General features: G+C 42.5%; 1 protein-coding gene across 1 annotated transcript in view; it reads left to right on the top strand.

The window, feature by feature from the left end:
- The window catches only part of LOC311045995 (uncharacterized protein), a 119,951-nt gene that overhangs the window by 11,603 nt on the left and 93,226 nt on the right, over positions 1-15,122 (top strand). The window contains exons 3-8 of the mRNA XM_084058065.1: positions 939-1,058; positions 1,660-1,807; positions 7,366-7,494; positions 9,541-9,635; positions 12,433-12,503; positions 13,836-13,959. Coding sequence (XP_083914191.1) covers positions 939-1,058; positions 1,660-1,807; positions 7,366-7,494; positions 9,541-9,635; positions 12,433-12,503; positions 13,836-13,959 — 687 coding nt within the window. The remainder of the gene's footprint in view (positions 1-938; positions 1,059-1,659; positions 1,808-7,365; positions 7,495-9,540; positions 9,636-12,432; positions 12,504-13,835; positions 13,960-15,122) is intronic.

Here is a 15,122-nt window from a genome sequence, read left to right as displayed (position 1 = left end):
CCCCGGAATTGCGACGCGTCTAGTTGTACTTATAATCACTTGACTATAATGTATATATGCTAATTGGATTCCTAGATCACCAAAACATGGGGTGAGGCACCATAATTACTTGTGTAGGGCAAATAATGATGGAGTAATGGTCTTTTAAGGAACTGGTGGCGGCCATCTTGGAAATTTGACATTTCTAATGATCAGATTTCGGCTTTTGATATGTTATTAAGTACACCTGATACTACAATAAACAATTGAGAAACCTTTTGTTCCAATTTTTTTTGGGTCAAACCATATTTGCACCCGCCTATATGAGGTGCCATGTCATTATTCTACAAGCTCATTGCCGCACTATGAGCTTGTATATTATCTGCTATTTTTGAATAGCCCAAAGAAATCTTAAAATGACACACAGATGCGTTCCCGGTCTTGATGGGTTAATGGAAAAAGAATGGACAGTGGGATGGATAAGGAATAGGCTCTATGCACAGCAGCCATAGTATCACTTCCTTCACAGGTGTTACCAATGATACTAATGAAGGCTCTGTTCCATTTAGTCTAGCACAGTGGTTTCCACGACCCCCATAGCTAGACAGTGTACAAATGGAACCAAATGGACCCTTACGGGTCCATTTGGTTCCATTTGTACACTCTCAGAGTTACACACCTGTAAGGGGCCATTTGGAAGCACATGAGGGTCCCTGGACCCTTTAGACCCACTGGTGTAACAGAGTGTTTCCAGTGAGCCAGCCATGGAGCCAACATGCACAATATCAGCACCCTGACTCTGTTTGACCAGAATGGAACAGAGCCTTCATTAGTATCATTGGTAACACCTGTGAATGTCTTCATAATGTGGCTGCTGTGAATAGAGCCTATCGGGTGGACAGGATGGATAGAGGGAAGGAAACGGATGAAAATGTGCGATCCCCCCATCCCTCCCGCAGGTGGGCGTGGTCCAGTACAGCGACACCCCTCGTCTAGAGATTCCCCTGGGGAAGCATCTGTCCAGTAAGGAGCTGGTAGAGGCCATCCACTCCATTGGCTATCTGGGAGGAAACACACAGGTGGGTGGGGCTGTCACCGTCACGGCTCACTTTGGCAGCACATTTTGATGTGTTGTTATAGTCAGTGGTGTAAAGTAACTAAGTACATTCACTTAAGTACTGTACTTAAGAGGTATTTTTTACTTTATTGGAGTATTTCCAATTGTCAGTACTTTTACTTCTACTCCACTACATCTCAGAGGCAAATATTGTACTTTTACTCCACTACAATTATTTGAAAACTTTTGTTATCAGTTACTTTGTAAAACATACATTAATCATTTAAGCCCTGTATACTTTGGCCATTTGAAAATAGCCGATCTACAAGCTCACAATGCGTCGCGATGAGACCCATTGTGAGCTTGTAGATCGGCTATTTTCAAAAGATTTGTATGCATTTCATACATTTGAAAACTTGTGAAATGGGGCATTCTGCATAATGATTACTTTCTACTTTTGGTACTTTACGTACATTTTGATACCAATACTTTTGTACTTTTACTCAAGTCAATGTTGTAATTCCAGACTTTTACTTGTAACAGAGTATATCTAAATTGCAGTATTGATACTTTTACTAAAGTAACACATTTGAGTACTTTTCCCACCACTGTGTATTTGGTAGACTGGACGGGCCATAAAGTTCGCCACGCAGCACGTGTTCCCGTCGTCCAATCGGACGCAGGCTGCCAAGCACCGCATCGCTGTGGTCCTGACCGATGGGCGGAGCCAGGATGACGTGGTGGACGCGGCGCTAGAGGCAAAGGTCAGAGGTCAAGCCGCTGTAAAAGCTGCAGTCTGCAGTTCGTATGAATGGATTTATGTATCGATGCCGTTGGCTCCAAACATTGTTTTTTATCATGATTTTTAACTTCATAATATATAATCATGATAAAACAGGAAGGGTTTTGGACATACAATGCAAGGTACTGTATTTGTACTTTACTCGAGTATTTCCAATTTCCAATACTTTTACTTCTACACCACTACATCTCGGAGGCAAATATTGTACTTTTACTCCATTACAATTATTTGAAAACTTTAGTTACTAGTTACTTTGTAGATTTTGATTATTATCGCAAAACATACATTAACCACTTCAGCCCTATTAGACTAGGCAGAATTTCAGAAAATGTGCTTGTATAAAATGCTGAAGGCATTTCGTGTTTATTTTTGGTATACAACATTTCTAGGGGTATTAAGGGGTGCTGAATCCAAATCTGCTGTATACCCAGCGCAAAAATGTCAATTAAGGCCTCAAAATTGAGAAATTCAAGATGGCCGCCAGCGCCAGGACCTCTTTCCAAAAAAACAGGTGCTAAACACACATTCTTTATTCTACTGACATGAAACTTTGCACAGAACATCTGCACTTATGGGGGAAGAAAGTAGGAATATAGCTGGGGTGCAACCATGAGAGTAACAGGGTGTTTTTGACTGTCTAACTGTAATCTTTGTATAGGCGAGGATACAAAAATGACATTTCTTCAGTGTTTGCAGGAATACTACAGCAATTTGGTAATAACTGTACAGTGTTGGACACCAACATTGGAATCCCCCAAGTCTTAGCTTTCTTCAGGTACCAAGTTTATGCCAGTAGCCCTTATAAGTCTGGATATATAAGCATTTTAGTGTAAGCATGCTGTTTTAGGAGAATTTTCAAAAGATAAATGGTGGTACCCAGGGGGCAAAACCCCCTTTTTTTGGAATGCTGCATTTGCCCTGCTATAAAAGGTTGGCCACCAGAAATAATATCTATGACCCAGTAGGATCACAACCTATATGGACAACCCGGTCAACTTGCTGCTGGAAATCCAATATGGCCGCCTCAATATTGGCCCCTATCAGAAAATAGCTTTGGCAATAACTTTTGAACCAGATGGGCTAGAAATAAAAACTTGGTGTCTATTTCATGGTTTCAGAGCATGAGAAACTCAATGGAATACTTATCTTTATGATTGGGTGTGTCTGGACCTTTAATTTGCATATTTCAAAGATGGACGCCACGCGAAAATGAGTTTTACTATGACATCTTACTGTTATGGCAAAAAGTCTGCTTTTTAAGCAATATGAACACATTTGGTCAGTTTGAGCTTTAATTTCTATTTTGTCAATATGGCTGCAGTCATAAATAATGTATGGTATTACATTTTCCCTCAGATGTATTGATTTATAGATCTATAGTTGTGGGGATGATTGCAGAGAAAAATCGGAGAAAAAGCCCACAATGTATCTTATGAACAGACACATGCACACTCCAAGACTTGCCAAAAACTTCAACTTTAGGGCTATACAAATTAACATAGTGGTATGCATTCAAGTAACATAACAAAAGATAGACTACTTAGTGGCAAATAGAGTAAAGGCGGAGTTGAGGTTGCCTACAAAAGGTCAATTTTGACCTCTATGGTGCTGTCTTGCCTGCTTCTAAAACCAATGATACTATGGTACAATGCTATTCAGTGGCACTGTTGTCATGTGTTGCACTGATCCTGCTGCATCGTAACTCCAGTCCCTGGCAACGGCATCCTAAGTAGCATGGAATTGCCTTCTTTGCACAGGTTTTTCTGGCAGCCTTTGATACAGCTGCATGATATTGCCTTGTTCATTGACACAGGCCAGGCTGGCTCGGTAGATGCAAGGGGGACTGCATTGCTAGCACTGAGAGACCATACATACTCTGTGAAAGAAGGAATATCCGGCTTGGCGATATGTGCACATTTATCTATTATGGTTGCTAGAGCAGCTCTTCTCAGGTGCAGGTCAATTCTCTGTCTCATTCTCTGTCGGGGGCAGCAGCTTTAAGAGGGTTGATCTATTATTGAGGAACTTGTACACTCTAAGCTTACTCAGGTCAAAATCCTCCGGGTGGTCCGCTTTGGATGTATATACAGCAATTGTGAGGTCTCGTGCCTGATTGATGACGTCATCTGAGAGGGAATCAGAAGAGTTTTCACCAAACTCCTCAAGTGCAGGTAGATCCAGATGCATGCTGGCCTTGAACCATGCCTTCTTCCCAGTGAAGAAGGGATAGCTGGTGGTATCTCTGCCACTTAAACTATGGATAAAGGGCAGGGCACGACACTGTGCGAGCCCCAGTGCTGATACCATTTGATGGATAGGAAGGTATGAATTTTGCTCTGTTCTCACCCACAGCTCTGGAAGGCATCTGAGATGGGTTGCTGCATAGTAAAGGCACATGATGATGATGTCTGTGTCATTGGCATGGATGACAACTCTTTGTCATTCTGGACACTTTACAGGGTGTGGAGTGTTAATATTGTATCAGCCTCCTGTTGTGTGGATTCTAGTGCAGGGACATCTACAATAGACCCCTCCTTGATCACCACACTCCTTGTCTCTTCCTTAAACCCCCCACCCAGGTAAAGATGTGTTGGACCAAGGGCCGACTTAAGTTTCTCAGTTTCACACCATTCGTCACAGAGGAAACTCAATAGGTTTGCCTTGTTAGCTGACACAGCAAAAAACTCCTGAGGATCTGGAGCTGTGTAATGCATACTGACTTCATAGTCTTTGGAAGGTTTTGGTCGAGCATATCTGTGTTCTTGTTCAGCTGTCTTAAGACTAGGTTCACTGTACCAGTCACAACAGAAGTGAATGATCTCTGTGCCAGCAGGCACATCATTCAACAGCAGACGTTGGTATCGTTCAGTGATTGTTCCAAATACTTCACCTTTCAGGAACGACCAATGGCATACATGGCATCAATAACTACTGCTGTTTTTCTGTCTTCTGTAGGCAGGTCAGGGATGCATGCAACTTTGGTCTCCACTTTCAGGACCTTCACAAGGCTTGCCTTGGTACCTGTTCTCATCCTGCCATCTTCCTGGAAGAGGGAAGTGGGGAAGTCACTGCACTCGTGGTTGCCTATAAAGTCAACAAGGTTGAGTTCTCCACCACTGGCTATGATTTGGGTCATGCGCAGGAGGGCAGTAATGTCATTGCTCTTGCCAGGTGCTGAGGTTTTCCCCTTAGATTTTTTAGATTTTGTGTTTTGAGTGTGGAAAGTGTTAAGCTTCATTATGCTTGTCTTCTTCTGTTCACTGGACAGTGACTCACACAGTGCCTTCAGACCCAGTTCTTTCACACTCATCAAGTCGTCCTTGACTGTGGAATCCGCACACTGTCCTGTAGATATGTTGATCATGGATGATGTGCTCACTGTAAATGGGTCTCCACTGCTGCCATGACCTTGACTACCATCTCTGCATCCCGGATTACACGACTCTGACCAGACTCATGGTGTGGGTTGGAGGAGTGGAGGTGGAGCATAGACTTGAGCTCTGCAGAGACAGCTGCAGTGAGTGGTTTTGTGTAGACCCATTTTGTCCTGGCAGCAGGGCTGAGTGTAATGCCATCCAGACCGCTTGCTTCCTTGGCATCAGCATTATAGGTCTGCTCCAGTAGCATGTCAAGATAAACACTGTTGTGGCTGCCATCTGCTCGTCTGCCAACAAATACACCTGCCATCAGTGCTTCATGTACCTCTGAAGCTGTTTCTGGTAGTTTCTTCATCTCAGCCAAATACAGAGGTAAAGACTGCTGCCCGTACTTGTAGTGGTCTGCTGCAGTGAGGTAGGGTAGCATTCTTGCTGATTCACAGAGATGTCCTGTCCAGTCACCTTCCCGGTCGTAGTAGATAAACCTTTGGAGAATATCTGACATCTCCAGGAAGGTTGCCCAGAGGACTGCAGTTGGTTGCCCATTCAATGATTCCTGAAAAAGCAGCAGCTGCTCTCTTAGGAATGCCGTCTCTGGACTGCCATCTATGTTGCCATAACAGTCAGCTGTCACTGTAAAAGTCATAGTAAAACTCATTTTCGCGTGGCGTCCATCTTGGAAATATGCAAATTAAAGGTCCAGACACACCAAATCATAAAGATAAGTATTCCATTGAGTTTCTCATGCTCTGAAACCATGAAATAGACACCAAGTTTTTATTTCTAGCCCATCTGGTTCAAAAGTTATTGCCAAAGCTATTTTCTGATAGGGGCCAATATTGAGGCGGCCATATTGGATTTCCAGCAGCAAGTTGACCGGGTTGTCCATATAGGTTGTGATCCTACTGGGTCATAGATATTATTTCTGGTGGCCAACCTTTTATGGCAGGGCAAATGCAGCATACCCCCCTTTGCCCCTGGGTACTGATAGGGGCCAATATTGAGGCGGCCATATTGGATTTCCAGCAAAAAATTGACCGGGTTGTCCATATAGGTTGTGATCCTACTGGGTCATAGATATTATTTCTGGTGGCATTCCAAAAAAAAGGGGGTTTTGCCCCCTGGGTACCACCATTTATCTTTTGAAAATTCTCCTAAAACAGCATGCTTACACTAAAATGCTTATATATCCAGACTTATAAGGGCTACTGGCATAAACTTGGTACCTGAAGAAAGCTAAGACTTGGGGGATTCCAATGTTGGTGTCCAACACTGTACAGTTATTACCAAATTGCTGTAGTATTCCTGCAAACACTGAAGAAATGTCATTTTTGTATCCTCGCCTATACAAAGACTACAGTTAGACAGTCAAAAACACCCTGTTACTCTCATGGTTGCACCCCAGCTATATTCCTACTTTCTTCCCCCATAAGTGCAGATGTTCTGTGCAAAGTTTCATGTCAGTAGAATAAAGAATGTGGGTTTAGCACCTGTTTTTTTGGAAAGAGGTCCTGGCGCTGGCGGCCATGTTGAATTTCTCAATTTTGAGGCCTTAATTGACATTTTTGCGCTGGGTATACAGCAGATTTGGATTCAGCACCCCTTAATACCCCTAGAAATGTTGTATACCAAAAATAAACACGAAATGCCTTCGGGGTTATGCTTCTCTGAAAATTGACCCTGTCTATATATACATTTCAGCCATTTGAAAATAGCCGATCTACTCTAAATCTGCTATTTTCAAAGGATTTTTATAAAAAAAAAAAAAAAATTAAATTGGACATTCTGCATAATGAGTACTTTTACATTTGGCACTTTAAGTACGTTTTGATACTAATACTTTTGTTATTTTACTCAAGTAAATTTAAACAGAGTAAAAACAGAGTTTTTCTACATTGCAGTATTGATACTTTTACTTAAGTAAAACATTTGAGTACTTTTTACACCTACAAATGTTGATGTCCTCACAAGTATAGTAATACAAACCTGTGTGTGTGCGTGCGTGCGTGCGTGCGTGCGTGCGTGAGTGCGTGCGTGCGCTTGCGTGCTCGCGTGTGTGTGTGTGTGTGTGTGTGTGTGTGTGTGTGTGTGTGTGTGTGTGTGTGTGTGTGATCAGGCTCAGAACATCATGGTGTTTGCGGTGGGGGTAGGCAGTGAGATCACCAAGTCAGAGCTGGTGTCCATGGCTAACAGTCCTCTGAACACCTATGTGCTCTACGCTGAAGACTACGCCAGCATAGCAAACATCAGAGACGCTATGGAGCAGAAGCTCTGTGAGGGTGAGCTCTCTGTCTGTCTGTCTGTCTGTCTGTCTGTCTGTCTGTCTGTCTGTCTGTATCTATCTATCTATCTATCTATCTATGTATGTATGTGTCTGTCTGTCTGTCTGTCTGTCTGTCTGTCTGTCTGTCTGTCTGTATATATCTATGTGTCTGTCTGTCTGTCTGTCTGTCTGTCTGTAATTGTCTGTCTGTCTGTCTGTGTCTGTCTGTCTGTCTGTCTGTCTGTCTGTCTGTCTGTCTTTCTGTCTATCTGTATGTCTGTATCTATCTATGTGTCTGTCTGTCTGTCTGTCTGTCTGTCTGTCTGTCTGTCTGTCTGTCTGTCTGTCTGTCTGTCAGAGTTAAATTAACTACATTGTACATTGGGGGTCCCAGAGCTCAAAATGGTGTCAAATGGGGGGAAGGCTATTATTGCATATCAAACTGGGGGGTCTTTGAAAGTAAAATGGAGTGCTATAGTTGTAAAAGTCTTCTCTCATGGGGGTCCCTGGCGTATCTTTTCGAACGGGGGTCTGCGGGCTAATATGTGTCAATTTGGGGATCCTTGACATGAAAACAGTTTGGGAACCACTTCTCTACAGCACAGTGATGTGATGTGATTACTTTCAAATATTGTGAAAATAGACAATCTACAAGCTCACAACGCCTGACGTTGCGAGGCGTTGTGAGCGTGTAGATCGGATATTTTCACAATATGTATAGGTCACTATAGGCTCTATGCACATCAGCCATATTATCACTTCCTTCACAGGTGTTACCAATGATACTAATGAAGGCTCTGTTCCATTTAGTGTAGCACAGTGGTTTCCACGACCCCCATAACTCTGAGAGTGTACACATGGAACCAAATGGACCCTTACGGATCCATTTGGTTCCATTTGTACACTCTCAGAGTTACACACCCGTAAGGGGCCATTTGGAAGCCCATGAGGGACCCTGGACCCCAACTTTAGACCCACTGGTGTAACAGAGTGTTTCCAGTGAGTCAACATGCACAATATCAGCACCCTGACTCTGTTTGACCAGAATGGAACAGAGCCTTCATTAGTATCATTGGTAACACCTGTGAATGTCTTCATAATATGGCTGCTGTGAATAGAGCCTATTGTATTTAAGCCTCAACACCTACAGTATAAACACTGCTTGTCAGGGTGGGGGGGGGGGGGGGGGGGGGGTAGGTCAAATGTGATTATTTTGGGGGGGTCGCAGCCTGAACATTTTGAGAACCATGCAGTGCTCTATGGCGGTGGTTCTCATAGTGGGGTCCGGGCAGGGACCCCCAGGGGTCCTTAGTTGGAGGGGTTCCAGGGGGTCCCCAGCTAAATGATGGATAGTTAGGAACCAAATGGACCCGGTCTGTAACTCTGAGAGTGTACAAATGGAACCATTTTGTACATGGGGGTCGTGGAAACCACTGTGCTACACTAAATGGAACAGAGCCTTCATTAGTATCATTGGTAACACCTGTGAAGGAAGTGATAATATGGCTGCTGTGCATAGAGCCTATTGGGGTCCGGGGACCCCCCAGGGCCCTATCATGCATCAGCTATTTTCGAAAACACCCTAACCCTAACCCTTATTCGAAAAAGTTTGAATATTTTTTGACATTTTTGACTCCACATCCTTTGCACGAAATATTTTCAGATGGGCGTCCGGGGCCAAATATATATCAATTTGGGGGTCCTTGACACAAAGAAGTTTGAGAACCAGTGCACTACGGCAGTGGTTCTCAAAACCTTTTCATGTCACGGACCCCCAAATGTATGTATTTGGCCGCGGTCCCCCATCTAAAAAATATAGTTCCAGGGACCCCCCAGAAGCAAAGATTAGAGTTACAAATGTTCGCGTAAAAATTATATATATTCAAGGATTTGAACACATTTTCACAATTTTTCAAAAATAAAAAGCATTTAAAGTATAAAATATGGATACAGGACAAATGATTGTGACCCCTTATAAACTACTTTTGCTGGGGACCTCCTGGTACCCCCCCAATGCTCTATGAGACACAGATATATGATGTGATGTGATGTTTGTCCCCAGAGTCGGTGTGTCCTCTGCAGAACACAGACCCCAGTCTGACCTACCGAGGATTTGACCTGCTCTCCATGATGCAGATTGACCTGAAAGCTAAGAAGGTTACGCAATACACACTGTATTATTATCACGTTTTGTCAGGACGAGACATTTAGCTTTCTATAGAAAAGAAAATGTCGGTTCCATCACAAATTGACTGAAACTGTAGCTATTTGCCATATTCTGAAAAATAAATATGACATGCTAAAATGTTTTTTATTTGATCCCAATTCCAACATTATTCTCATCTTCATCCCAATTTGAGCAGCACTTAAAGGGATAGTTCAAATAACTTTTTTTCTATCGATTAGTCAGACTTGAATTCTTGGATATTTTTTTTGTTTTTGTCACATTCCTAAGCCAATAATTTGATGGGCAGCGGACTGGTGGGCAGCGGTTCCGGTAGGAGACACAAAGGAGACTCTTTGTGTCTCCTACCGGAAACCGCTGCCGGTCATCAAATTATTGGCTTAGGAATGCAACAAAAACACATTTTCTCCATGGGGTGAAAAAGTCATTTTGGGGGTGAACTATCCCTTTAACTAGATTCACTAACTATTATAAAACATACTATTTTGAAAAACATTTTTTAATAGTGAAAAAAATGTAAAAAGTTTAGACATAAGGCACAAGGCCCCCCTAACTGTGTGTATTCTTACACAGTAAAATCCTTAACTCTGAGAGGGTACACATGTAACCAAATGGACCCTTTCATTGTTGCACATGGCTAAACTATAGGGTGGACCATACGTCCTATTTTACCCGGGGGTGGGGGGCGGTATCAAGTCCTTAAAATGTCCGGGGTTGTTGCTTAGCGTTTATCAAAGTTTAACATTAAAGCATAAATGTTTTACTATACACGTTCACAGGAGGTTCATTCCAGGGACGTGCACAGATAGACTCTATGTGGTGCACAGATAGACTCTATGTGGTGCTGGAGCACCTGCCCTTTGCCCTCTTGACCAGAAGTTTTTACTTGAGCACCTGCCCCTCAAAATGTCTGTGCACGCCACTGGTTCATTCAGTATTACACTCTCTAAGAGGCTCTCAGAGCGTGTTTCTGAACAAACCCGTGAACATGCATACGTAATACAGCGCTGCGAGCGCACCCCGCAACCCTGTAATAGGCTCACAGCAGCCATATTATGAAGACATTCACAGGTGTTACCAATGATACTAATGAAGGCTCTGTTCCATTCTGGTCAAAGCTGATATTGTGCATGTTGGCTCCCTGGAAACACTCTGCTACACCAGTGGGTCTAAAGTTGGGGTCCAGGGACCCTCATGGGCATCCAAATGGCCTCTGTGTAACTCTGAGATTGTACAAATGGAACCAAATGCCATTTGGTTCCATTTGTACAATCTCAAAGTTATGGGGGTCGTGGAAACCACTGTGCTACACCAAATGGAACAGAGCCTTCATTAGTATCATTGGTAACACATGTGAAGGAAGTGATAATATTGCTGTTGTGAATAGAGCCTATTCCACTTGAACTTGAGCTTCCCAAGCCGGCGCGACGGTGCTGCTTTTCTAAAAGAGCGGATGTACAAGCTAATAACCCATTAAAACCAGGATTTCATTGTCATTGTAGATTTTAGCTATATATACAGTATAGACCAAAATTTGTTTACAAACATTGAGACTGGACGCACAGGTGACTGCTTCATGTAATCAATTCCCAACAGATCCCCAAACCTGCTGTTTTGGGGTGAGCTTGTTTCAGTTCATTCAACCTCCTCTGTGTGTAGGCTAGTGGGGTGCGCACTGGCGACACATATATATACTTCATCGCGCAACGGTATAGCGCACCGAGAACAGCTGACATACAAGCTCACAACCGCGTCACGGATGCGACCGCTGTGAGCTTGGAGATCTGCTATTCTCGGCCGTTCTCTGCGCGCGACACCTTCGCGGGACGGAGCATAAATTAGTCTTGACGGGCTGCAGCTGCGCGAGCCAAGCAGGTTCTGATGCCATGATCATAGAGCGCTCCCTCCGTTCCTATGACAGCCACTGGAGGTGGAGTTTTGAGGACAACTGCTTTGAATTGTTATTATTGTTTACACACAACAGAAACCAAGGATTATATATTTCAAGAGCGAGAGATCACAGTAAAAATCCTAAGCATTCTTCCTCCACACTGGGAGAAAAACAGCATCTGAAAGTGTGATGGGATGCATTTTTACATGTGAGACTGTGACCACTTTTACATTGCATATTATGAGCGGTGGGGTTCTTTTGCTGCCGACCTGCGTGCGCATACTGTTTCGTATCAGTGTGACGTCGTCTGTTAAGGCGTCTATACGTTTTTCAGAAAACTCTTAGGATTTAGAACAGTGGTTCTCAAAAATCTTGAGAGTGTTTGAAAAAGTGCATGTTGAAGAATATATATATCTTTTTTAACACAAATCTTCTCTTCTGGGGGTTCCTGGCACGAAACATTTTCAGATGAGGGTCCACGGCCAAATACATATCATTCTGGGGGTCCTTGGCACAAAAAAAAGTTGAGAACTACTGATTTAGAAGGCATTTGTAGAATGGGCCTCAGGTCTTAATGGGATAATGTGCACCACATTGGGCTCTGACTCCTTGCTCCTTCAGTCAGATCTAAAGATGCACCTCGCAGAATGCATTCACCCATTCAATCCGGGAACGCATCTGTCATTATAGAGTTCTTTGGCTATTCAAAAATAGCAGATATACAAGCTCATAGCATGGCAGAGCTTGTAGATGCATTTTCTGTTCCTATACAGAAGAGGCATTACTGTAAAGTAATCCAAGACGGAGAGGAATCACGTGAGATCAAAACAAATCACTGATTGCATTGTTTTTAACACTTGAATTCCAATCAATTCCAGATTGAGGGATCACTGGTGTCTGAAGCTGCCTATGTGCTCAGCCCAAGACTGGACTTTACTGAGAACACCAGGTAGGAACCAGGCAACACTGAGAAATGGCTAAGATAAGATAAGAAGGTATGATAAAATAAGGAAGGGTTAAGATAAAATGAGGTACAGTAAGATATGGTAATTAAGGTAAGATCAGATAAGGTAAGTTAAAGTTGTGCAGTGCAAATTTCAAAAAAACGATTATTAGCAGCCTCTGCTGGTCATTACCGTCACTGCAGGCCGTTCGTTTATTACTGCGTTACCCAGAATTCCATTCGTTTTCACCGGAAGACGGAAGCGTTTCAAAAAGCTTTCTTTTAATTGTTTTATACGATCTGTGGATCGTTTCTCTTAGCCAGTGGAGCTTTAGTTACCGTGAGCTGTGTTTTCTTTTGCTGTTGTTTTTCGTTCTTCAAATCATACAATCGCTTAAAAGCGTGAGTTTCCTTTTTGTTAATAGCGCGGTAGTTCCTGGCAAAACAGGAAACCGGCGCGGTAGTTCCTGGCCAAACAGGAAACCGGTGCATTTCCGCTTCCATTTTCCGGCCAGATGGCGTCATTTTCGCGGGAAAGTCAACCCCGACAAATATATAAATAAAAGGCTTTCGGGCGTGAAATTCATGGAGTGGGTGTTGTGAAACATTTGCCACTCACAAAAGATATACAATTTAACTTTAGTTTTATTGAAAAAGTTACCTAGTATTACTTTAAGGTAAGGGATTTTGTTCCTCCGTCTAAAGACAAAAAGTGTTTCTAGTGACAGCTACAGTTGCAGGAGCATTCATTTTAATTCATAACCTTGTGTGACACTTTTGCATGAAAAATATAGCATACTTTATGCATTTAAAACATGAAACAATTGAAAAATGGAGTTTAAAGGTGTCTGCCCCACAACAACTAAATGTAACGTGTGGCATTTAAAATATGAAACAGTTGAAAAATGGAGTTTAAAGGTGTCTGCCCCACAACAACTAAATGTAACGTGTGGGGTTGGGATCCTTTAGTATTTTAACAATTACGGTTCCTTAACGATTTGCTCTTAACGGTCCGCTTCCTTAACGGTTCTGTTTAACAATTCCTGTAGAGTGTTCCAAATGGACCCTTATGTCTGTAACTCTGAGAGTACATTTGGAACCAAATGAACCCTTATGGGTCTGTAACTCTGAAAGTGTACACATAGAACCAAATGGACCCTAACAGGTCCATTTGGCTCCATGTGTACACTCTCAGAGTTATGGTGGTCCTTGAAATTAAAAAGTTCAAGAACCTGTGTTGTAATTAGCAGACGTCCACATACAGTACCAGCTCTGACAGTGTGATGAGACCGGTTCAGGATCCCAACCCTATGTTGATGTGACTGTTTGTATTTGCAGGGTCCTGTTCCCAGAGGGACTCCCTCCTTCCTATGTGTTCATCACCACTCTGCGTCTGAAGACCACCATCAATAAGATGAAGTTTGACTTGATGCGTGTCCTCTCCAAAGATGGGATTAGACAGGTACAAGAATGAGTGTCCTCTCCAAGGATGGGATAAGACAGGTACGATGATATGTGTCCTTTCCAAGGATGGAATTAAACCGGTACGATAATGAGTGTCCACTCCAAGGATGGGATTAGACAGGTACGATGATACGTGTCCACTCAAAGGATGGGATTAGACAGATGATATGTATCCTCTCCAAGGATAGAGTATGTTAAAGGTAGGGTAAGGCATATGTAAATGCAGTACATTGTGTGTTTATGAATTGTTCTATGTTTAATGCAGTATGTTTTGTGCTGTGTTTAAATGCAGTTTCTAAAAAGGATAGTTCCGACCCTTTGTTTCGTTTCGTTTTATTTTTTTCGTTTCGTTTTATTTGTTTCGAACATCATACAATAAAAAAAGTCACAATAAAACAATATAGTAAAGAATACAAAATATTTTAAAAACTATTTCAACTATCTCAATGAACAATAAATCATAAGTGTTCGAAAAGGAGCAGGAAGAAGCTAATGCTTATAAAATATCCTACCCCCTATTACAGTTTCATATTTACACAAAATCGTATTAGTTCCGACCCTTGATTCTGATTGGCTGTTGTTTCCGTGATAAAGCACACTAGAATCTACTCCTTAGATCATCTTATATATCAGTCACAGGTGCGTTATTTGTTTCTGTACATTGATCCAGCGTATCTGTACTGAGCGAGGCTTGTTTTCTGTAAAAGCCTCTGGCCGTGCGGGGCTTCTAAGCACCGCCCGTGTACGATGGTGAGTGACTAAGGGGCTTCGGGTCCAACTAGTGATAATCAGTGAGAGAGGGAGGCGGGTTCAAGCCAATAATTTGATGACCGGCGGAAAGATGCTAATGTATCCGGTAGGAGACTCAAAGGAGACTCTTTCAGTCTCCTACCGGAGACTCCGCCGGTCATCAAATTATTGGCTTAGGAATGCGACAAAAACTAAAAAATCTCCATTAATTCAAGGCTTCACGGGGTGTGTAAATGATAGAAAATAAGTAATTTTTTGGGTGAACAACTCCTTTAAATAACTAGACTTAAATAACTACACTTCAAATCATATTATTGGAACGAATCCCAATGAACAGAGTGTGTTACTGTGGTTAAATGCAGTATGCGGTGACATTGAATGGAGTGTGTTACTGTGTTTAAATGCAGTATG

The sequence above is a fragment of the Gymnoscopelus microlampas genome, assembly GCF_963454915.1.
Source record: "Gymnoscopelus microlampas genome assembly, chromosome: 5".
In the NCBI taxonomy this organism is placed as follows: domain Eukaryota; kingdom Metazoa; phylum Chordata; class Actinopteri; order Myctophiformes; family Myctophidae; genus Gymnoscopelus; species Gymnoscopelus microlampas.
The sequence above is the reverse complement of the archived record's forward strand: the minus strand, read 5'-3'. Positions and strand labels throughout refer to the sequence as shown.